This window comes from Erythrolamprus reginae, chromosome 6, assembly GCF_031021105.1.
Source record: "Erythrolamprus reginae isolate rEryReg1 chromosome 6, rEryReg1.hap1, whole genome shotgun sequence".
Taxonomy (NCBI): Eukaryota; Metazoa; Chordata; class Lepidosauria; order Squamata; family Dipsadidae; genus Erythrolamprus; species Erythrolamprus reginae.
Window position 1 is genome coordinate 77,096,375 of NC_091955.1, and position 15,372 is coordinate 77,111,746.

Genomic DNA, 15,372 nt, shown 5'->3' on the forward strand with positions numbered 1-15,372 from the left:
ACTGATATATCAATTTGAAAGCCAAATTTCATTTTTCTATCTAGTTTTATCTCAAAAACTTTTTTTTAAAGCCTTTGGACTACCAAATATAACTGAAATATTTCATCAACTTGTATCCTTACATAAATTTCTTTGCTTATTATTCAGTTAAAAATATTTTAGCCCATATGACAGGGATCTCTAACTTTGGTGACTGTGTTGTGGACTTCAACTCCCAAGATTGGTGTTGCCAAGGTTGGAGACAGGGTCAACTCACTTAACAACCACCTCACTGGACAATACTACTTGGTTTGTTGTGTGGAGTTTGGATGGTTCAGGTGGGAAATTGTGGCGGGTTGAGCATGTTCTTTCGGATTGTTATGTATATTGAGATTGGTCTTTGGCGTCATACAAATTTCATTGCATGGGTATACTGTGTACAGTATATACATACAATGACAATAAAGTATTTATTGTTTATTGTTATTACTTAGCAATGGAAATTCTGGTTCCAATTGGGGTCATAAATTGAGGATTACCTCTATTTTGTTTCATTAACCTTAGCTGCTTTTTGTTCTATATGTGTTACTAGTATTACAGGTTACTTTTCAACAGGAAATCTTTCTTAATACAGCAGAGATCTCCAACCTTGGCAACTTTAATACTTGTGGACTTCAACTACCAGAATTCTGCAGCATGGCTAGCTTGGGATTTCTGGGATTAAAATCCACATGTATTAAATTTGCCAAGGTTGGAGACCCTTTCTGTATGAGACAGGTTTCCTGTTGAAAAGTAGCCTGTAATATTAGGTGACATGTATGGAACATTCGCAATAAGTGAGTATTTTTATTTATTACATTTATATTTAATGCTAGTCATAGATTCTTGATAGTTAACAGCCATAGAAGTCAATAATCAGTAAAATGTTTATTTTAAACAAAACATATTTTCAATAAAAATTGAAATGGTAAAATAAAATTAAGCAATAATAATAATAATAATAATAATAATAATAATAATAATAACAACACTATTTTTACTAATGGTGCCATCCCATTCAATTTAGTCTTTAAAATCATAGACAAAACTAGTAATATGATGATAATTTGGGTTCCAGGAGGAAACGAAAAACAGCTTCTGAGGTTAATGAAACAAAATACAGGTGGGTCCTCAATTTATGACAATTGAGACCAGAATTTCCATTGCTAAGCAAGGCGGTTATTAAGTGACTCACAGTACCTATAACTCAAAACTGGTTAGCAGATGCAACCTAAGGGCTTAATTCAAATTCAAGTGAATAAAAATAATAGGCCAATTAACATCATTAATTCTAACAGAAACAAACAAATGTGGATTGATGGTTTTAATGCCTTGAGATTTAATCACCATTATATTCACAGTGTTTCAAAGATAATCTTTTTTCTGAAAAACCTGCCAAACAGTATTACAAATCAGATCTGGAACTAAACTGGCAATTAAATTCAATATAACCAATGCACCGATCATATTATCAATGATTAAACGAACTTGAAGAATTAATAATTCTCCCTATGATATTTGAATAGTTAAAGCAATAAACATATTTTTGTAAAAATTAATGTTATTTTATTTATGAAACTAATATGCTGCCTATCTCACCGAAGATGACATTACAATAAATATAATTACTGTATACATTAATAGAACTTGGAATAATATAATTACTGTATACATTAATAGAACTTACAGTAAATATAATTACTGTATACATTAATAGAACTTGGAGTGTTGAAAAAGAATTTCAACACTGAACAACACTGAGCAGTGTTGAAATTCTTCCACAGGCTTCAATAGACAATTATTGAAATTATGGTAGGAAATGTACAATATAAAAATATATAATTCTTTAGCTATCTTCTAACTCTTTTTCAAATTCTTTGTCTCAGCTTCTATCTCCCTCTCCTAAATTTAAACTTAATTGCTAAATTGAATTAAAAATTATCTGAACTTCATTTATATATATCAATGGACATTTGATATATATCAAATATATCAATGGACAGGGAAATAACTTTTTACCTGTTGGAACAAATAAGGTGTGTCCTTGCTTCACAACACATTTATAGCATTTGTCAACTTTATCGCCAAAATACACTTCACTCTGGGTAACAGATGAACTCCAGGATTCATAAATTGCAAGGTTATCATTAGTAGGTTTGATCAAGTAAAAAATCTTTTCACCCTATGCACAGAAGACATTACATGTTGTACATCTTGGACAATTTTGTATTACCACCATTAATATCACATAGGACTACAACTTAATGAAAGTATACAATTTTATTGTTATTTAAAAGGAAATTACTGGAGTTGGTGGGGAGGAGAGATAGAATGGAAGCAAAATTCTCAAGTCCAACCAGTTGGTTGGACAACATTAGAAATCTATACAATTTTCTTTGTGGATAGCAGAACAAGCAATTCAATGCTACAGGACTACAGTTATTGAAAATCATTTTTTTCTCATTAATCTACAGTCAGTATCCCATAATGACAAAGTGAAAACAGAATTGTAGAAATGTCCACTGCAATTTTTAAAGGTTTAAACAAACAAATATAAAAATAAAAATAAATACAAATATAAATATATACATGAAAAATCTTTTTTCCTTTTACTGAAGTGGTTTCAGTGTGATATGTAAAATAAAACATTCAAATTTGTTAAAGATGAATGCAGTACATTTGCATATTAAAGTAGTTAAAGTTTTCTTACCCAAAGAACATGATACCAAACAGAAGTGCCCCCAAAATCAATATGAAAATCTGTGTAGCTATCTTGAACTCCCATTAAGCAGTACTTTTGAACAAAAGGCTTAGGGAAGACCGAGTCATCTGGCCAGTAATTTTCAACCCATGAAAGCTTTCTGGCAATGTCAGGAACTTCTACTAACTCAGACATCCTTTAAAATTCAAAACAGAAAATGCAATTTGAACAAGAATATGATTAAGGATTTTTAATATATGCAAATATGAAAAATATTTCCTCTCTAGTAATATTTTGATTCATACTGCTATTTAGATTGAGCAGTTAACATCAAAGATAGGAGAATTAGTCCGTTATATAATTTATTTAATTATGTTACACATTCTCTGAAGTGGAACTTATACGGACTATAATAAGATTATAGCAACACAATCTAATCGTTATGTAGCAAAATTAAAATGCTCCCTTATTTCAAATTAGAACTGCTTTTCTTACTGATCAAAATATTCAAGATTAGTGGTTAATTCAATCAAGTATTTTAGTATATTTTAAATAACTGATTCCTAAGAATATGGTTATGATTACATGTGTGTTTGCATATGTACCGTACTTTCAAATTGGGAAGATCACTACCTTACTGCATAGTAAAATATATTTTTTCAGGCTGCTTGGATTTTTAAAAAGAGTTATATCAGGAGCCTTAATTCATAAATTAACAATTAGAAGTCAAGCAATAGTCTGAAATTACACGGTAGCTTTAGTGGCCTATCTTTCTAAAATATAGAATATCCCACACAGGTTGATCTCTATGCAGAACTATAATATTAAATAAAATGTGTTTAACGTTTAGCATTTGCTAATAGATTTGGTTTAGATACATAAACCCGGGCATCATTTTCATTTTTTAATTAAAAAATAAAGGCTATTTTTTAAAGTAACAATATTTTTATTTGTCTTGCATATATTTGTCGGCCCTCTCAGATAACTTTATTCTAAAGTTACATTAACAGAATCTTACCAGTCTAAAAATACAAAAGTTCCCACCACCTCTTTTAACTGTTTCATCCATGAAGAAATATCTTCTCTTCCTTCTCTGACCTTTAAGCTACTGGGGGCTCCCTCCTCTCTTGTTTGATTATTTCCTAGGTTGCAACTGTTCATCATTTCCCCAAAGGTCATTCCCACAGTCCATTAAACATATAAGAAAAATATGTACATAAGCCCTTTCCAAAGAAAAAGCAATTGCATTTATTCATTGTTTCAACCTAAGTTATTTAGGGTAACTCCAAGATTTAAGTATACATCATAATCAATTATTTGCACTTATCTACAAATTATCATGTTCCACCTTTCAACTTCATATTTCATTATTGTAACTATTCAGAAAATTTGCAATTATTGTTATATACTACAGTTTTAAATATAAGCATTTTATACATATATGAAAATTGTATACTCACTTTGTGTCTGAGAATTCAAGGCTTATCACATTTAATACTTTTGGTCTCTCAGGGTTTGTAAAATACTTAATGTAATTATGGAGCTTCATTTTGCTATCTGCTTGTCTTGCCACATCAATAACATCAATCACTTTATCACCACCTGTAAAAATGAAACATTTAAATCACTGCATAAACAGTCAACAAAAGTCTGTAGAAATTACATATCAGGATTATGGGAATATAGTAATGTATGCTTAGGTAACAGTATCTATATTTTTCTGGAAATCCTGAAACTTAATAGGGAAAATATACCTACCATATTTTTTGGACTATAAGACACACACAAGATTTCAAAAAAAGTTCAATCTTCACAAATTAGGCTTCTCCCCAGATTTAATACTCAAGATGAACTATGATCTAGCAGGACAGACCTTGCGACAAAGGGTGGAGGACATTGAGAGGCAGGAGGACTTGGGTAGAGCTCTGCTGTTTCTGACCCCAGATGCCACTAGATATGTTGTGGCTCCTGCAAGATACCTGGGACAGCTAGAGTCAGCAAGCCATCGAAAGGCATTTGCTCTTGTATGGTGCCGTGCACTTCCATCCGCCGTTTTGTACGGCAAGTACAAGGGAACTCCAGCCACTGAAAGATTTTGCCCTTGAGACTCAGGAGAGGTGGAGACTGAGGGACACATGCTCCTGAGATGTTCCTTTTACACTGACATTAGGAGAAAGCATATTCTACCACTTATTGAGGGATATCCTGGCTGCTCGGACATTGCCTATCTCCGGTGGTTGCTTGGGGATGAGCAGGCCAGGATTACGGCACAGGTGGCCAAATTCTGTGTGGCAGCAGCGAGGATTCATCGCAAATGTGTGCCTTCATAGCGAGATATGTACATCTCTTGTATAGTTACAATGGGTCAATCTTGGTTGCTCAGCCAAAAGTCCTGTTTCCTGTTCTTTTTCCTTTTAATTATTATTAATATTATATTGATGGTCTTTGACCATAAATAAAATGTATATACATATATATAAGTAAGGAATAAAGTTTTTGCCTTCCCCAGCCTCCAGGAGCATTCTGCAGGCCTTCAAAACTTTCTGCAAACCTCATTTTTTTAAAAAACAGAGCCATTTTTCATCAATTTTATCAAAAAATGGAGCACAAAGAGAATCTGGGATGTCTGCAGAGTGTTCCTGGGGGCTGGGAGAAAGCAAAAACACCCTCATTTTTGCAAACAGTGGCCTGTTTTCCCCTTCTTTGCAAAAATAGGGTGTGCAGAGGGTCTGGAAAACCTGCAGAGTGCTCCTGGGGGCTGGGGCAGGGATAGGTAAAGTTGGCTCTTCTATGACATGCGGACTTCAACTCCCAGAATTCCTGAGCTAGCATGATTGGCTCAGGAATTCTGGGAGTTGAAGTCCACATGTCATAGAAGAGCCAACTTTGCCTACACCTGGGCTGGGGAAACATGTCCCCCTTTTTTTTAATGCCCCATTTTTTGCCTGTTTTTTTCACAAAACAGGTGTTTTTGCTTCCCCCCAGCCCCCAGGAGCACTCTGCGGGCCTCCCAAATTCTCTGCACACCCCATTTTTGCAAAAGAAAGGGCCCATTTTATTGTATTTACTGAATTTATATGCCACTCCTCTCCAAGATGCACTGACATTTCCACCCTCATTTAGAGTGGAAAATGGTGTGTCTTCTACTCCAAAAAATATGGTAAGTGAACCATTAATGTTTTGAGTATTCCCTTCATTCAAGGTACATTAATCTCAAGACATGATATTTAAAGCTTACAACTGAATCCAAAGCTTTGGACAATTCATCTTCAAGGGTTCTCAAAAAATGTGACAACCATAAAATATTTCAAGAAAAGAAATATTTAAACCCATTTACTTTTCCTTGCCCTTTTATGTTTGAACCAACAGTGCATACCTACATAATGTTCCACATCTAGAACGGAAAATGTAGGAGGTGGGAGCCTGAGACCTAAGCCATCTAATTTAGGTACCATAATGGGAACGTCAAATCCATGCTTTTCCAGGTATCTTTGCGTCAATTGGCTTCCATGCATTTTCAAAATGATTTCATCAGCACTAGAAAGGAAATATACGTACTGTATATTATTTTTCAAACAGAAGGAGAATTTAAAAAAATAATCTGTCATTCCACATTCAAACACACAGTGAGTGAATGTTCCAGCAGTAGAAAATTTTTGAAGTGGACTATAAAGTTTCTGCCCTTCTCAGCATTTATTGTATCTGATCATTTTCAGCAAATTGCTTTAATTGATCATAATGTTAACATGTGGCAGTGAAACCTTTCACAAAGTCTTTAATAATTATTGGATATCTAGTTTTAACTTCCACAAATAAACACTGAAATCTTGATGATACATTACTTGTATCTGCTAGAGCAGTGACGGCTAACATTTTCTGAACCAAATGCCCAAAACACACATGTGCATGAATACTAATGTGCATGTGCCTGAACCAAAATGCAATGGGTGTGCGGCCTCCTGCATGTGCCCCGCCCTGCATGTACGCCCCCACCCACTGCACATGTTCAGGAGAGACCTGAAGACCAGATGGCCAGTGGGGAGCGCACACATGTGCAGTAGAGCTGACCTGGGGTGACAGCTCATGGGCCATCAGAGAAGGCACTACATGCCATAGGTTCGTTGTCATGGTTGAGTGATATAAGGTGTTTCTCCAAAAATAATACATGTCTCCATAATAAGACCAATCAGACTTTTCAGCGCATGTGCTGAAATAAGCTCCCCCCAAAAAATATAAGGCCCTCCCAACTACTCTGTGGGGAAAGGGGAGATATGCCGGGAGCCGCTGTTTTTACGGTGAGCACTATATTGGCCAGGGTAACAAAAGCAAGAGCAAGTGAGAGGAGGGTGCACGGACACCCCATGTGACTAGCTTGGCTCCTCTGGGCTCTATCTATGGCAATTTGAAATGAGCTCCTGCTTGCAAAGAAGAGGAAGCAAACATTGATCCCTTCCTCGCCATCTCCCTGCAGGTAGGACTCCATTTCAAAATACTGCTGGAGGTGTCCGCGTACCTGCCTTCCCCCCCTCCTTTCTCTCCTGGCCAAAAGAGTGCCCGCTGCAGGAAGAGTGGCTCTCGGCCAGGAGAGCGAGACCAAGAACAAGAGCAAGCAAGAGACGGGTGTGCGCGCACACACACACACAAACCCCGGAACTGGTTCAGCTACTTTGGGCTGCCTCTGGCAGTGTATGGAAATGCGCTCTTGCCTGCAAGGGAGGCCAGTCGGGTACAGTGAGCCCACAAGCACAGGCATTGAGCAGCAAATGGGAGCATCCAGCCTGTCCCTGTCACCACGCATGCAGTGGCCGAGGCTTTCCAGGGACCTCTGTGCTGGCTGGAGTTGCTGCCGCTGCTCCCTGAAGCAGAGTTGCTGGTGCACCGCAACTCTCGAGCACTTGCTGCTTGTGCCTCTGCAGCTACTGACAGTGCAGAGCCCTGCAGTCAGCTAGTGAGCCCTAGGCCATGGATCGGCCTTGCCGCACCTTTGGCTCTGGCTCCCACCCACACCTCCTTTGCTCACTTGGGCCACTCATCCCACACCTGCCCTCCTCACAGTCTTCAAATGGGGGATGCAGGCAAGAGCAGTGCATTGGAATCCCCTGCAGAAACAGCCACCTATTCCTCGGTGTTGTGTCCAATGATTCTCTCCCCATCTTTGACTCTCGAGAGAAGTAGGAGGGGGGGAAGAAACTCTCGCAGGCTGCCTGAGGCAAAGCACCTGCCTTTCCTCCTTCCTTCCCTCCCCTCCCACCCAGAACCTTTCGTCTGCATGCTAGAAATCTTTCTCTTTCAAACTCGGCCAGAAATGAGCCTTCACGAGACTCATCGCGCCCGTGTAAAAGGGAACAAAAGGGGGAAAATATTTATTGTGTGCAATCAAAAGCTTCATTCTCCTGGTGCTGTGTCATAAGGGCAATCTTCTCAGCCCCTTGCCAAGAGAGAAGGAAGAGACAAGGAAGTGTGTGCCTGGCTGCTTCTGCCACTGGGCCCAGCTAGAAATTTGGCTGTCAGCTCAGCTTCCTCAGGGCAGCCTGAGAGTTTTTTCCCGCTTCCACTTTGCTCAAGAGCCGGGGACAGGGGAGGATCAGTGGACACAACACTGAGGAACGTGATGGAACTACAAGACCCATGTAGAATGTGTGTCTCGTGACCCATCCCACTCCACCCTCCCTGACCTGCCATCCCCAAGTTCAGGAAGTTTGATTGAACTCGCAAAAAGTTTTATTTTACAATAGACTTCACTCAACACAACACCGAGGAACGTGACGGAGCTATATGTGTCAGGTAGGAAGTACGTCTCGCGGACCGACAATCCCACCTGCCAGAAATGAGTCTCCATGTGATTTGTCACACCACCACCGCTGCCTTATGAAGCAGGACTCTGCAAGGCTTGTGCCATTGCATGCATGAAGGGCAGCAGGACACCAGATGTGTCGGTATGATGAAGCTCATGGCAGCCCTGCAGTTTGTGCATGCAATGGCACACCAAGCCTTTCAGAGTCCTGCTCCACAAGGCGGTGGCACGGGCCAGCCACTTAGCTGGCTTGAAGAACAGGGAGTGGAGACGGAGGCAATGAGACATCCAGACCCAAGCTTGCCGCCTACGGCACCCCCAAAATAAGCTCCCCCCCAATAATAAAGCAATATTTGGGGCATAGTTCCCTCTAAGCTGAGCAGTGAGCAATCGCTCACTTAAAAATCATCATCAACTCAGAGTTTTCCAAACCTGCCCAGAAGCCGAGAGGGAAAGAGTGAGAGGGAAGGAGAGAGAGAGAGGAAGAGAGAGAAACAGATAGAAAAAAGAGAGGAAGGAAAAGAGAAAGAAAAAGAATGGGAGTAAGGAAGAGAGAAAGAAAATCAAAATCTAGTTTGAAACTAGCTCAACTATTTAAGTGGCATTTTGATATTGATAGAGTTGCTCTATTATGAGCTCACTGTTATAGACACACAGTACAGTATTTTATTTTGAAATTCTCTTAGGCAAAACAGGGTGAGTTTTTTGTTTGTTTGTTTATTTATTTATTTATTTATTTATTTATTTTTATTTATTTATTTGTTTTTTTCTATTTTATTTATTTATTATTTTTGTATAGCTCAGACACTATACTTTTCCGCCCACCCCCCCCAAAAAATTAGAGGGAACACTGATTTGGGGGTTCAAAAAATACAAGGCCCTGTTTTATTTTCGGGGTAACATTGTAGCTAAAAGCATGAGTTCAGAATATTCAAAGCAATTACATATACTTTTGAATTTTCAAATGTAACTGATCTTACCTTGGGAATGAACGGGCACGTAACTGCTTAACAAATGTTCGGGTTCCAGCTTGAACTGGTTTTGAACCATCATCATATTCTGTGTAGTCATGTCTGTGCCAGTTCCTTCTCTTCTTCACTACATAGTGAAAAATGTAACCGTCAATTTAAGATAGGAGAGAATTAAATCCCATTTAGCTATGAAATTCTTTGGGAGCCTTAATCAAAACTATTTCTCTATTAATAATGAATTATTCAGGGGTTTTGCTAAAATCTCATTGGAAGGAGAAAAGAATGAGGAAAGAGGAAAATATACTGTACATTACATTAAACTTTTTGGAGAATAAGGGCTTTACCATAATACAAATGTGTAGTCTACCCTTTCTTCAATATACTGTAGTCGGATGAGTCACTCTGTTATTTTCTAACTATCCCCAAGATGTTAATTTTAGCACATATAATTGGCTCAAGGTCACTGAGAGAATATTTCTTGTTGCATAGGGATTTGAATTAAGTTCCCCATTTCCTCTCAGAAAATGTAAATGAATTTCAGATCTGGTCCTGCTACCAGTAAATTATTATTAAAAACTTTCTTTTTCTTCATCCAGAAAGGAAATATTTTTAAAGATAAACTGTACAGTTTCATATAAATGACTGCAATTATATCAACATCCTAAATTAAAACTTTATAATAAATAAAAAAATTGTTAAATGGAAAGATTCAGTATCTTGCCAAATGGAATATATTCCACAGATATACTTTTAATCATTTGCAGTCTGCTGTGTTCGTGCAAAATATTTGGTATGGTAAGATGTAGCTGTAGGCTTTGAACAATTCCACCTAGATGTTTCTTGCTCACTAAAACATCCATTATTTCCAAACCAATATTCTATTGCTACAATAATGTCAATGAACAGAATTGTATTACAAAGTTAAAACTTGACTTTCAAATGTTCTACATACCAATGTTATGAACACAACTTTAGAGTAATTGGAACCTAGCACTAAAGATTTACATTTGCCTGGCTATGTCTATAAAAGACCAATATTACAAGAGTGTCTGCGCTAAAAACTTTTTTCAACATTTTCAAATTAAAGTTGTCCTTATAGTGTAAACCAATTTATTTAACAGCTTGCCAAGGGAACTGCAGGATTTTCTGCATATCACAACAGATGGGTATGAATGCCACACCTTCAAGAATTCAAACAGTTTATACTCAATAGTAGCTGCAAAATAAACATTTAGGCATAGCCCTGGTATCGATGTTGTATTTACCAATCTCCAGTGTGCATATTTGTATGTAAACTACACATATCATTTTATCCAAATGCATACAACAGTTTCTTCAAATTCAATCACCATTTTAGATAATATCCAATGGCATCTGACAGTTTTTTATTCAGACAGTTTTTTATTCAGGCAGCTGAATTACAGAAAATGTAACACGAAGTCTCTTCAGTAACTGATCCCAGGTAAAAATAGATATTAACAGCCACAAATAATCACAGCATACAAAGTATATATTACTTCGGACAAGGTGCTCAATATTTACATTTAAAAGATTTGAGTAGATTTAATAAGCAGCATTTCAAGATCAAACTAATAAACTAAATTATTATTGCTGCAAAATCAGGTAGGTTTGAATCAGTGAAGGGCTACCAAAATTTTTACTACCGCACTGTGGGCGTACAGGACGCCCTGCATTTTCTTTCAACATCTTTCAGTGCAAATTGGATGCTCTGGGATGGAGCTCTATTTTCACTACCCCACTGCATCCCGCCCCCCGCCCCCGTCCAGGAAGCAGCCCACCCCTGGTTTGAATACATCTGTTGCACAGATGAGCATAACATACATTAATCAGAACTAAATTATTTTTGTATTTGAATAGTGACTCAATTTGACATTTAGATGGCAATATTAGCATGGGTGAATCATGTACATAAAATCATATTGGCTTTATCTCCATAGTAGACATGTTAAGACAAACCTAGGAAAGGTAGCATACTACATAGCATACTAAAAACATCACCTTGATGACAATATACTCAAAGCTATGCTTTTTCCCAATACTGTACTAATATATAGCTGTGAGAGTTGGATCATAAGGAAAGCTAAGCCCAAAGAATGGATGTTTCAAATCTTGATGCTGGAGAAGACTCTTGGGAGTTCCTTGGGCTGCAAGTAGCTCAAATCAGTTAGTCCTAAAGGAAATTAACCCTGACTGTGTGGAAGGAAAAATACTGAAGTTAAAGCTCAAACACTTTTAGCCACCTAATGAGATGACAGGACTCATTGGAAATACCCTGATGTCAGAAAAGATTGAAGGCAAAAGGAAAAGGGGATGGCAGAGGATGAGATAGTTAGATGGTGTCATCAACACAATGAACATCAATTTAGGCAAACTCTGGAAGACAGGGGAGAGCAGGCAGTCTGCCGTGTCATGTTCCATGGGATTGCAAAGAGTTGGACATGACTTAGAGGCTGAACAATAAAAAGACTTATTTGTGGATTCATAAAATTTTTCCTCAAAGGTATTTTCATCATTATCCATTAGTTTTGATAACTAGAATTGTTGGATTATTGTTGGAATCTGCGGAGAAGGGCGGCATACAAATCCAATAAATAATAATAATAATAATTATGTCAATATGTCCCTTTCCCAGGACATCAAGCAGAGCTTGATTTCAATTTTGTATAAATATAGGAAGTATAGATATATTAAGTTTTGGACAGGTGGTTATGTTATCTACAATACTTATATATAGGAGATCACTAAGATGGTCTGCCCTAAAGATTTATGAAAAGCTCTGTGCTAGAGTATATTGACAAGACATCATAAATTGAGATATTCTCCATTTTTTTTTACTTCATCTGATCCAGTTTTGTGGGATCAAGTTTGAATTTTTGACGATATGGATAAGATGCTTGAAGCTGTGCCAGAAATCATATAGGATTTTCTGCTTGAGCAGGGAGCTACGCTAGAAGACCTCCAGTTTCCCTTTCAACTCTGTTATTCTGTTCTTTCTTGTAGGCCAGCTTGGCCTCTCCAGTACTCAGTAAGCCTTCATGCTGTACTAGTTTTCTTGCATCTTTTTCATTGTCCTTCAGATATTCAATACCCTTTTTTATTTTTCAGCTCTCTGGTGTACTTGCAACATTCCACACTCACCCCATTTTAGTTGGTAAGTAGAGTCTGACATGCCTCGCAATCCATATTTTTACAACTGACTCGGTCTGATCAGTGAGATGGAATCAATAGGTGAAGAATATAAATGTGAGACTACGTAGAAATGACAAAATGTCCATTTCTCGAGAAACTCACTCTGGATGTTACAATTCTCAAAAGTTACTAATTAACTATAGGTTAGTCACACTGTCTCTTTCTTATGAAAATTATTTGAGAAAAAGAATTGGTACAATTTCAGATAGTGGTTAAAACAGTTCATTTGGCCCTGTTTTAAACAAGATTCAGGTCCTCTCCCATTTTGATCATGCTAACCCTGCAGATCAGCTCACTGCATTAGGGGTGAGATTTATAGAGTAGGATCATCTTAACTCAGTCTCATCACAACACTATAATAATCCATTCTGTCCCAAGCATTATTCAACAGATATATGAAAGTACTAGAAGTGTTATTTCACTACTTTACTAACAATATCAAACTGTATTTCCTTGAATCTTCCAAGCAGAAACTGTGTAGCATGGGCCTGGATGGAAATTAAAGAAATGTGGATGGAAATCAATGAAATGAGACTAGGTTTTGAGAAGTTACATTATACTGAATATACACTTTACTGTATTTGAATTTGGAACAGTATCTATTCTGGATGAAGTTGTAAGAGAAAAGATGTATAGTGTAGAGGTGCACGTAGAGTAAAATATCATTTAAGGGAACACAAACCATTTCCTTGCCAAGGACCATATTAAGGATTCAATTGTATCTTGTCAAGCTTTCAAAACAGTGATTCTCAAACTGGATGAATCAGTATCTTTTGCCCAGAATATTTTTTTTTCCTAAACTCAAAAACTGGGTGAGTGATTCCCAAATTATTTTTCGCATCAGGGAGCTACTCTTGTGAAGTCTACGATGGAAAATTTACTTTATACAGCATATAAAGATACTTTCTATGAAGATTTGCAAAAACCCCACTCATATATTATTTATTTATTTATTTATTTATTTATTTATTTATTTATTTATTTATTTATTTGATTTGATTTGATTTGATTTGATTTGATTGCCGCCCCTCTCCGTAGACTCGGGGCGGCTAACAACAATAATAAGACAATATAAACAAATCTAATATTTAAGTTTAAGTTAAATTTTAAAACCCTAATTTAAGAAACCAATCATACATACAGACATATTCCTTCATATTCTATACCAACTTATTATCAAGATAAAGCAGTAGGTAAACTGTAATATTTTTATGGCCAGAGCAATTAGTAGTTTGTGAGGGGAGAGCAGGAGGAGGATTGCAATTATGATGATTTTTAAAAATCAGCTTAAGTGGCAGGATACATGGTTGTCATATCTTCAGATGGACAATGAAAACTAGGGCATTTGGGGGAGGGGCGGAGAGATTATAAAATGCTGTTTGTTATATTTGACAAAAATCAAACCGTGCTTTTTTTTTAAAAAAAAATCTGCTTCTGAATTTTAATTGTGCATTTGATGTAGAGGTAGTAAAACAAAAAATGTAATCATCTTAGATTTTATCCTTCCAGTCTCTTTGCATTTAAGAGAAAGATGAACAAAGAAAAAAGAACAAAAGACAGTTCACTTGGCTTGCATCCCAAAAGATAACCAGCTATCTGACCAAACAACTTACCTAAGAAATAAGAAGAAAATCACTAATTTTTACTACTTAAATATTGATAGATTCTATTCAGTCTGCAAAAAAACCACTTGGCTACATTATTGTTTTGAAATGTAGACAATGACAACAGCTGCTGGATTGCAGGAGTACAGTACAACAAAGGAGGAGAGCAAAACTGTTGTAAGCTTATCTGAAATAAGCTTGCAACTACAGTGGTACCTCTACTTAGGAACTTAATTTGTTCCGTGACCAGGTTCTTAAGTAAAAAAGTTTGTAAATACTGTAGAAGCAATTTTTCCCATAGGAATCAATGTAAAAGCAAATAATGCGTGCAAACCCATTAGAAAAGAAATAAAAGCTCGGAATTTGGGTGGGAGGAGGAGGACAGTCGCTACCCAAAGCAAAGGGAGTGTTTCTTCTCTCTGGGCGCTTGCAGAGGTTTATTCCCTCTCCAAGCACCCAGAGAAAGGAAAATGCTTTGTTCGCTCTAGACTGCCAAAGCCTCCTTAAGCACCACCGAAAGGCTCCTCTAGCAGCCCAGAAAAGCCCGAGATGGCCGGGATTAAAAGGGGAGTGGCCTTTGTGCCACTCTCAAATTTCCTGGGAAATTTTTCCAGGCTCGGTTTCTTAAGTAGAAAATGGTTCTTAAGAAGAGGCAAAAAAATGTTGAACACCCGGTTCTTATCTAGAAAAGTTCTTAAGTAGAGGCATTTTTAAGTAGAATTACCACTGTATTTGGAAAATCATGTGATTTTTTTTTTCAAGAAAAAAAAAATTGTAAGTGAGCAGGAGCAACGTATGACCTTACTTGCCACCTTTCCCATTGACTGCCTGTGGGAAGCCAGCAGGGAAATCATAAACCAATATAAGCGCAAGTTGACTGCCCATGCATGCAAATCATATGATCACAGTATTGTGGCAATGGCCATATTTTTAGTTACATGCTTTAATTAGGTATTCTGCCAAGCAAATTTTGTAGATAAAGCATATTCAACATAATCTCTCAAGTCTTAAATAAAAACTATTAGAAATCAAGTGATATGAAGTGCTTCTCCATTGTTTAGCTCAAGTATTCTG

At 37.1% G+C, this 15,372-nt stretch overlaps 1 protein-coding gene across 3 annotated transcripts in view; it reads right to left on the reverse strand.

Moving 5' to 3' along the window:
- KDM7A (lysine demethylase 7A) overlaps positions 1-15,372 on the reverse strand; it is a 57,121-nt gene that overhangs the window by 21,987 nt on the left and 19,762 nt on the right. For 2 of the 3 annotated variants that reach the window (XM_070756320.1, XM_070756321.1), the window contains exons 3-7: positions 9,494-9,611; positions 6,096-6,256; positions 4,180-4,321; positions 2,729-2,915; positions 2,038-2,200 (exon numbers count right to left, since the gene is read on the reverse strand). In XM_070756320.1, the coding sequence (XP_070612421.1) occupies positions 2,038-2,200; positions 2,729-2,915; positions 4,180-4,321; positions 6,096-6,256; positions 9,494-9,611 (771 nt within the window). Of the gene's footprint in view, positions 1-2,037; positions 2,201-2,728; positions 2,916-4,179; positions 4,322-6,095; positions 6,257-9,493; positions 9,612-15,372 lie in introns of those variants that run through there. The other variant, XM_070756322.1, reaches the window with a different exon arrangement.